Source organism: Morone saxatilis, unplaced genomic scaffold (genome assembly GCF_004916995.1).
Source record: "Morone saxatilis isolate NCDOM2014 unplaced genomic scaffold, NCSU_SB_2.0 Contig14, whole genome shotgun sequence".
Lineage (NCBI taxonomy): Eukaryota > Metazoa > Chordata > Actinopteri > Moronidae > Morone > Morone saxatilis.
This window is the reverse complement of record NW_023339696.1, coordinates 12,379,624-12,389,047: the sequence shown is the minus strand read 5'-3', so window position 1 is coordinate 12,389,047 and position 9,424 is coordinate 12,379,624. Positions and strand designations below refer to the sequence as shown.

Sequence of the window (9,424 nt, the reverse complement as noted above, 5' to 3'; positions counted from 1 at the left end):
GGTGTGTGTTTTGGTTGTTGTGGGTGAGGAGTTTAATTACTCATGGTAAGCTTTTTAGTTTTTCTTGTTTGTTGTTCGGTGTTTTTTGGTTTATTTATAATATTTGTTAACTACAGTCCTCCACAACTTCCGTGTTAGCATTGGAAGTCCTATGTCAGATGTTAATGTGGTTCACTGTACGTTGGTGAGTACGAGGTCCCGCCACGTGAAACTGGTGGTGGTCTACAATGACGATTATTGCAGTCATATGAGATTGATAATGCGCGACCGAGCGGTCTCGATGGTATAGCTGTCATAGCTAGGGAAGTATACAACTGTGCGTGCATAGGTGCGATTTTGGTCAGATAATTTACTTGAAATATTCATGTTGTGGATCGGCGGAAACTCACGTGATTAGTCGATGGCAAGTGACGCGGATCCGGTAGAATGTGAAGCGAGCACGCCCCGAGTGATGATGCGAGGGGGGGGGGGGGGGGGGGGGGGGGGGGTGGAGTGCGAGGCCCGCCCAACGCTGCTCTGCAGCTTTAATATCTCTGTTGTGTTTAAAAAATAAGAATGTCAAATATAATTTAATATGAATTATTATTATTGATAGTAATAGTTAATTATTAATATATAAATTTCAAAGCAGCGTTGGGGGCGGCCCTCGCACTTCCACGCAACTCGGGGCGTAGCTGCGGCCCGCGTCACGTTGCCGTCGTAACCGTGCGGACTACAACATGAAAGAGATTTTGATGGGTAGATAGGATCAAAGGTCGCTATGCATCGCGCTTACTGTCCTGTTGGCCGAGTCGGTGGCGGCTTGATCACTGATAGGGTCGGTGAGATAAGGTTGTCATGTTAGGGATTGTTGTGTCGGGGCGGGACTGGCTTTGAATCAAACGTGGTGAAGGTTTCATTGTAGGGGATTGAAGGGCCAGTACATCTGAAAGTGTGTGACCCGCCCTGAACACGTCTACGTGACAAGATTCATATATGGTGATAGTGCCACCTACTGGCAACAGGAAATATGCTCTGCATGCTAACTTTGATCTGATTTACGTGAAATTTTCATGTTGTGGTCCAAACGTGTTACGACAGCACGTGTTCTGACGGCACGTGACGTGGCTGCAGCACGCCCCGAGTTGCGTGGAGTGCGAGGGCCCGTTCATCGCTGCTTGCAGCTTTAATTATTATTATAATTATTAATCTAATTAAGTCGTAATTGTCTGGTTTCTCTTATGGGTTGGGTTGTCTTCCAATGAATTGGAACAAATTACATTTTAGTTTGTTGAAAACATCATAGAGCTGCTTATCTGTGATTACAACATAGGTTATTTTGGAATAAAACGAGAACATTTTAGGACATTTAACTGTTCTTGTTTGAATTCATATAAATAACTTTAATGGCAATGAACACTGTCTAGCAGTGATTATTTATTATTTACATTATTTTACCTGAGAGATTTCTGTATTTGTGCTTTTGTCTCTGTTTTTACTACTGGTTTGAAGAGGGTGGGGCTCAGTTGAAAAAAGGTGATGTCATGTACTTTTACAGTTTAGTGACCTTTTTTACAGCAGCGATTGACACTGACAGACATTCAAATAGCAGGGTAAACATGGGTTTAACCAATGATACTAATTAAGGTTCCATTCCATTTAGCCCCTTTTTAGTATAAAACGGTCATCTTTTGGCTTTTCATTCACACAACAATGACAACAGTGTTTTGGGGGCCATGTACCATTACTGTGATCTCGCACTGATTACATTCACCAAATACTCAATCCACCCCTACATCAACAGAGAGCACTTTTTTGGACAAGTTATAAAGTTACACTGTCACCTACTAGCCACCTTTTTTAATCTTTTTGCAGATTCATATTTTCCCAACATGTTTGTATGAATTCAGAACGTTTCCTTTTTTAGCAAAGCCATTGTCAGCTGCTGTGAAATGGGTCTGTTGTAGGGTTGTTTGTCATTGGCAATTCAAATCTCACCAAACCACACCTATGCAGTCCTGATTTCCTGTCCTGAGCAAATGTTTAAGTTATTAGTAATTATCAATAAATAAAAATGTCATTAACTCAAGATTAACTCTGATTGTTATTGATTGTTGCTTATTTAGTCATGAATATTTAATGCTATAAAGAAATACAGTATTATTTTTTTAAATCAGCTTTTCAAGGGCCTTAAACATGTCAGTGGGACAGACTTATGACAATTTATTGTTTTGCTGGATTCCAATAGTTATATGTTGTACGTTTGAATTTATCATCAATCTGAGCTCCTTCAGGACTCATTGTAACGAATAATGGAATGAAATAATAATAGGAAGAAGAAGAATATTTTACTGTTGAAGGACGTGTGGTTTGTTCAAAAGCTCTAGAACAGAGTGAGGAGACCTTGAGCTGACATTTCTTTGTTTCCATGGTCAAGATGAACTATCAACCTGTATTTTCACTGTAAAGGCACTTCAGTGTTTGCATCAAGTTTTTTAAAAAGGAATACAAAAGCCTACAAGTTTGCAGCAAAGACAAACCAAGTTCAAAAGTGAATTTCAATAACTCCAAAACTCTCTGTACAGTGCCACTGATCTTGCACTAAAAAAACCTCTATGACAGCCTGTTCCACCCCATGGACCGACTGTTCTCACATTTCTTAAGTGAACAGGGATTTTCATCCCGAAAAAATTCACATAAATCATATGAAGTAGTCTATGTTGTGGAAAGCCCAGAAGCCCATGGTCGAGTTGCTCTCTGTTCCCGCCCGCCCTGAGTCCTACAGACAGCAAATTTAGCTGAGGCCTGTAGCACTGGATCTCTTGGGCACCGAGCAACAGATTTAACAATGGCAGCTAAGGCTACTGTTATTTAGGGCTTCATTTAGTTGGACCCACGCTCAGCGAGAATGCGTAAGGGAACCAAATGCTATTATTCAAAGGCAGCCAGACTGTGTGGTCCTGTCAATCGAGGCAAATCACATACATGCAATATTGTTTCTTTCTATTTCTGTATTTATTTTCTCCAGGATACTGTATCTCTGGTTGAGTGTAACCCAAAGAGAGCAGTGTGATTAAAAAGGAAGTGCATGGATCTGTACGTGGCAGCTTCAGAAGCTTTAGTCCCTAGCACTTGACTTGATGCAGCTCATACTTAGGCCCATAAATAATGAATTGTTTCTTTAAATACAATAGCTTTATGAATATATTAACATGACATAGAGAGAGTGTTGCCAGAAATCTCATACATGCTACACTCACAATCATATTTAATGAATGTGTTCTAAAAAAAAAAAGAGCTGCTTTGGAAATACTGCGCAAGTGTAATGCACCCAGCCCCTGATCCAGGCTAAAGCTTTATACAGATTTTTATTTGAAATCAGAGAAATATAGATATCTCTATAAGATGACAAGTACCTTTATATGTATAATAACATGAATATTAAGCTGTAGCTCTGCAGAGTGAAAACATCACAGCCTTTTTGTGTGAACACAACTGAAATCCTTACAAATGACTTGACAGACTTTGTTGCTCCTCTGAAAAGAGACTCAGTATTATTACAAATGACGTAACAACGGAGAGACCAAACATTTGTCTGATGAGCTTTTTAGCGCAGGATGACAAATGATGGTGCATAATGTGTTGTAATTATGCAGAGTAATGCAATTCTCCATAAAGCTCTATTCTCTGCAGCCTTTTGATAGGGAAAACAAACCCAAAGCAGAATCAGCCTCAGTTGAGCACAGAGCTGTCTGCTGGGCCAGCTGTTTAACAGGGATAACAAAGGGCCCCCATTCAAACCCACACTCAACACTGCAAGTCTTTTGATTGGCTTTCTCTGTAAAGTGCATAGGACGTACTATATAGAAAGAAATCAAACTGATGCTGTGAACCTCTTCAAAAGTCTGCTCATATTGTGCCCCACTCATAAGACTGCCTGTCTTGAAGTTTTCATGGATTCGTGGGAACTATGCTGAGTATCATGAGCAGCACTCACACGTAGGCTTATCACAAATTTACCACTGTCTTCGAACAACGTTGGTGTGGGTTTATCTTTTTTTTCCAGTGTCAGATCACTGGCTTTTTTATCAGCAATGATGTTTTCTGTATATGCTGTATTATCACATTGTACAGTGTCTAACTTAAACCCTGCTATGGCTGATTGCCAGGCTGGTGAGTGCAGCAGTGCATATTGCACTCTCATGGACAAAGCCTTCAGGTACTCTACTTAAAGGTAAAGGATCTTAAGTACACTTATGCTTAAGTAAAGGATCTCAACAGTACTCTCATGTCAAAATACTCCATTAAAATTAAAAGTCTTATATTCAGAATGGACCAGTGTGCAGGATTTAGCAGGTATATAGCTGATTTCAACCCCCTCGCTTCACCCTCCCCTTCCAACCATAAAGGAGAAACAAGGGTGGCCGCGTTTGTATGTTCTGGGCTACTATAGAAACATGGTGGTTCAACATGACAGACTGCGTAGAAGAGGACCCACTTCCAGTGTAGATAAAAACAACTCATTCTAAGGTAACAAACACACAGTGGTTCTTCTTTTCAGGTGAATGAAAACAAACCTATGAATATTATATTCCAGTTCTGCCAATAGATCCTCCAAAATGTTACACACTGGACCTTTAAATATCTAAAGTTATAGTAGTCATGCAGACTGTCCCCTTTCAGAGTGTTATGTTATAAAATGAATATAGCGAAAGTTATTCCCATTTATAAAAATGGAGATAGACATTTGTTTTCCAACTACAGACCAGTTTCTTTACTTCCTCAATTTTCTAAGAGTTTAGAAAAGATATTTGTAAAAAGACTTCATAATTTTGTCGAAAAATACAATGTATTAAGTGAGAAACAGCATGGATTTCGAACCAATAGATCAACTACACTGGCTATAATGGAACTGGTTGAAAAAATGTCTTCATCAATAGACAGCAAAGAGTACACTGTGGGGGTATTTATCGACCTCAAAAAAGCTTTCGATACAATAGACCACAAGATATTAATGAGTAAGCTGGAAAACTATGGTATTAGAGGTGTAGCATACTCCTGGCTGAAGAGCTATCTGGACAACCGTTACCAGTATGTAAATGTTAACACTGAAAATTCAGAGCTTCAAAAGGTAACCTGTGGGGTACCCCAAGGGTCATGTCCTTGCGGACCCAAACTTTTCATTTCTTTATCTAAATGATATTTGCAGGAGCAATCAGAGCCTGCTACATTTGTTATTTTTGGCTGGGATGGACACTAACTTGTTTTGTTCACATAAAGACTTGAATGTAAGTTGAAGCTTATGATATATCGAAAAGCTTGAATTTTGCATAATTTTGAAAAAATGGTTTGATGTGGAAACAATAAGCTGGGTCATTGAATTTAGAGTAAGACAAAATTCATATTATTTGCGAAATAAAAAAATCAACAATGGAGGGTTAAAACTCAAGCTTAACCAAAGTAGGAAATTAGAGAGAGAGTGTTATGAAAACAAATTCCTGGGTGTAATGTTAGACCATAAATTAAACTGAAAGCCCGGCATAATAACTATATTAAATTCTTAAAATATCAAAATCTATTGCTATACTCTATAAAACTAAGGACATCTTGGACCATAAATCATTATTAATTTTGTATTCCTCACTCATTCTTCCTTACATTACATACTGTATAGAGATATGGGGAAATACTTACAAAACTAATACAAATTGCATTCTTTTGTTGCAAAAAAGAGCCATAAGACTGGTTAACAAGGTTGAATATACACACCCCACCAATATGTTATTCGTGCACTCTCAAAATTTGAAGTTTACGGATTTGGTTAACTTTAAAACATTACAGTACATCAGCTGGCAACTTAGTATGTTACATATGTGAGGGTGAGTAAAACAATATTGATGCCATTGGCACAGACAGTTATCATGCCATGCTCCAGCTCTCTTCCTCACTGACGACTGACGGCACAGAGCTCATGAGGTGATGGGGAGAGGGTGAAGCCAACAGTCGGTGACAGATCCAGTTCATCCTTCATAACTCCAGGTGGAGGAGTGAAACGAAAGTGCTGGAGGAGGGAAGTGAAGAAGAGGAAGAGCTCCATCTTAGCCAGACTTTCTCCGAGACACACCCTACGACCTGTAAAAACGAAGAGTTGTTGAAAAAAAAAGTGGAAAAAAAACTGATTCATGTCTTTACAACTGTAAAATAAAAATCTGATAAAGTTGTACCTGCAGAAAAGGGTAGAAAGGCATCTCTTCTGATAAATTTACCCTCCTTATCCAGGAAGTGGGAAGGGTTGAAAGTGTGTGGGCTCTCCCATTCACTCTCATCATACAGGACAGAAGTAAGGAGAGGAAACACAGTAGTCCCCTGTAAGCAAGAAGAGAGCAGGTTTATCATATAAAGCCTCAGAAGTTTTCAAGTTTTCAGAATTGGATGAAAATTTCCAGCATTTGAAACAGATGTGAGAGCCGAACCTCTTTGATAAAGTAGCCCTGGAAGGTTAAGTCTCGGCTGGTTTTATGAGGAATAGCCATGGGGACAATGTTGGCCAGTCTCTGCGTCTCATGGATGACAGCATCAGTATACGGCAGGTTTTTCCGGTCCTCTACCCGGACCTGGCGGCTTCCTATCACCCTACTCAGCTCCTCCTGGACCTGGTCTGAATACACAAAATAAAAAGTTAATAGTCTTTGTCTTCCTTCGTTTTCACAAGACTAAGACCTTTTTTACAGAAACAGTAGGGTAAACACAGGTTTTCAGGTCAAACAGAGTCAGGGTGCTGCTATTGTGCATGTTCTCACTGGAAAGGCTCTGCTACACTAAATGGAACTGAACCTAAATGAGTATCACTGGTAACGCCTGTGTTTACCGTACTGCTGTGAAAAAGGTCTATTGGCACTAAGCACAAAGTATAGCTGGGTATGAAAGGAGTGCCCATTGTTCTGACAGCCTATTATTCCGAAACCCCAATAGTTTGAAAAATGTGAATCCCACTGAACCGAAAGCCTATTTCGTTATCTCAAAAGTCCACTGCTCAGAAGGGCTGTTTTTTCTAAAAATACACACCTTCCCTGGCGTTTCATCTTAGTGTATTTGGAAATGCAGTCAGACAAAGTCAGGTGACCTTCGTCCTCATGGTAACAATAATAAAACATTTACATTGTGAAATGGTCACAGTTTGGTTAGGTTTAGTTAAGTTACATAAGTAAGGCAGTGATACCAGAGTCGGTATTTGCAGAACAATGGGAGCTTTGTTTTGGTATAGACAAATGGGACATTTTTCACTATTGTGGTTTTGGAATAATGAGCTGTCCAGGGAATGTTTTTTGCTGGCATTTAGTCACAAAATATATATTTTTTTAAAATCAAATGTGATTATTTACTAGCTGTAAAGCTGCATTTATAGTGAAGAATGTCTGGCTGTCCAGCATGAGTATCTTGGTACATAGTCATTTTGTATGGGGGTATTTTCCTATCTTAATGCAAGAGACTATTTACAAATGTGAGTGGAGAGTTGTGTAATTGTATCTCAACCAAATTTTTAAATGTGCAAAAGAATCTGTAAATATGTACTGGGAGGCTCATTTGTACTATCAGCCATTAGACCCGACAACGCCACAGCACCCAGTACCCCCCACCTCTGCTGATTGAACTGTTAACCATTAACCTGCTAAGTACAGTTTTTTCCTTTTATATAACAGCCATATTCAACTTTATTGGATATAGTGTATTTTTTTTTCTAGATTTCTACTATATATATATATTTTTTTTTCATTATACTTTTATTTTTATTATATTTTGCACTACATTTCCCCTGTGCTCTCCACTCACATTTGTAAAAGGTTTTGCTGCACGCTGTCGAATAAAGACAGGAAAATACCCCCATAAATTTGTCCTTGTCTTTGTCAATTTTTAAGTGCACCCACAAGTGAAAAAACATTTGACAAGCCTCTTCCACTCTACCTTGTATATGTGGATATTTGGCCATAAGCATTAAACCCCATCTCAGTGTTGCTGCTGTGGTATCTGTACCAGCTGCAAACAGGTTGGTCACTGTATATATCAGGTTTTTCTCATTGTAGTGTGTGTCCTTAACACAAGAGTCCTACAAGAAAAGAACATCCATATATTATTATAAAATAGCTGTGTGACTGACCGCAGCATTGCTCTTCTTTTTGTCCAATGAAAAAAACCTATTACCTCTTCTTTCTCCTTCTGAATCAGAAAACAGTCCACAAGACCCCTGCATATGTGAGGGTTCAGAGTCTCTTTCAGTTGCTTGATTAAATCTTTGACATCCCTGATAGTCATTTCAGCATTTTTTATTATCAGCTGCCGGTTTTTGATCCAACTGACTAGCCTGGGAAACATGTTGTAAAGCTGTGACACAACAGGAAAAACAACAAAGATTACTGAAGCATGGTAATACAAACAGTAACCCAAAGACAACCTCTTTTTTAAAAGATTAATATAGTCTTGCCACATGACTTAGTAAATATAATTTTCTGTGTCTGGGTCAATGATCTTTCTGATCTACTCTCCAAATCTATGTCATCAAAAGGTACAGGTCAAAATCTTGTGAAATAGTCATCCTTATATTGGACTATAGAGTTATATGAATTTGGAGACTTAAATTATGTTTACCATGGTTATCTTACCAGGACTGGTGCAGAGCCACTAATGCGTATGTTCTCATTTGCTCTTCTCACCATGTTTTTGAATCTGGGATCATTGTATTCAAACCTGCTTCCATACACAATAGAGGAGATGATATTCGATGCTGCGTAATTCACCGGACATGTTGTATCAAATGGTTTCGCTGTAAAGTGGCAGCGAGAAAGACTGAAATTATCACAGATTATAACAAAAAATAACAGACAATGTAGAGCCTATCATGTATTATCACATACACACATTATATATATATATATATATATATATATGTACTATATTAACTCCATACCTTTATGCTCTTCAAACATTTGGATCAGATAGCGGCATTCCTCCAAGATTTTTTCCTCAGCTACTTTTTTGCCCATCCCAAAGTCTCTCAGGGTGGTGAGGGCAAAACGTCTCATCTTTTTCCATGATTCTCCATTTGCAAACAGAATCCCTATTAAACATGACATGCAAGTCAAATCTGATCTGTACTTGTTATATATTATTGTACTCATCAGTGATCAGTAAAACAAACCAGAAAATGAATCACTGAAACAGATTATACAGTATATATATCAAACAGATATTTGTGATTTTGCTTTCGCTTGAATTGTTCATTTATATATTTTGGCTTTGTGTTAATATGTAAAAATACTGTAAAGGAAGGACATACCATGACCCTGATTAATATCATAAAATATAGGGGCAATGTCTCGATCTCCAAACTCTTCTGCATTGCTGACCAGAGCCTCTTTGACTGTCTTGTATCCAGCTAGGACCACAACTT

General features: G+C 38.6%; 1 protein-coding gene and 1 pseudogene across 1 annotated transcript in view; both read right to left on the bottom strand.

Moving 5' to 3' along the window:
* Positions 1–2,409, bottom strand: part of LOC118323163 (cytochrome P450 2K1-like) — a 4,038-nt gene extending 1,629 nt beyond the window's left edge. The window contains exon 1 of the mRNA XM_035655094.1: positions 2,383–2,409. Within this exon, the coding sequence (XP_035510987.1) occupies positions 2,383–2,409 (27 nt within the window). The remainder of the gene's footprint in view (positions 1–2,382) is intronic.
* Positions 2,410–5,597: 3,188 nt separating this feature from the next.
* The window catches only part of LOC118323481, a 5,708-nt pseudogene continuing 1,881 nt past the window's right edge, over positions 5,598–9,424 (bottom strand).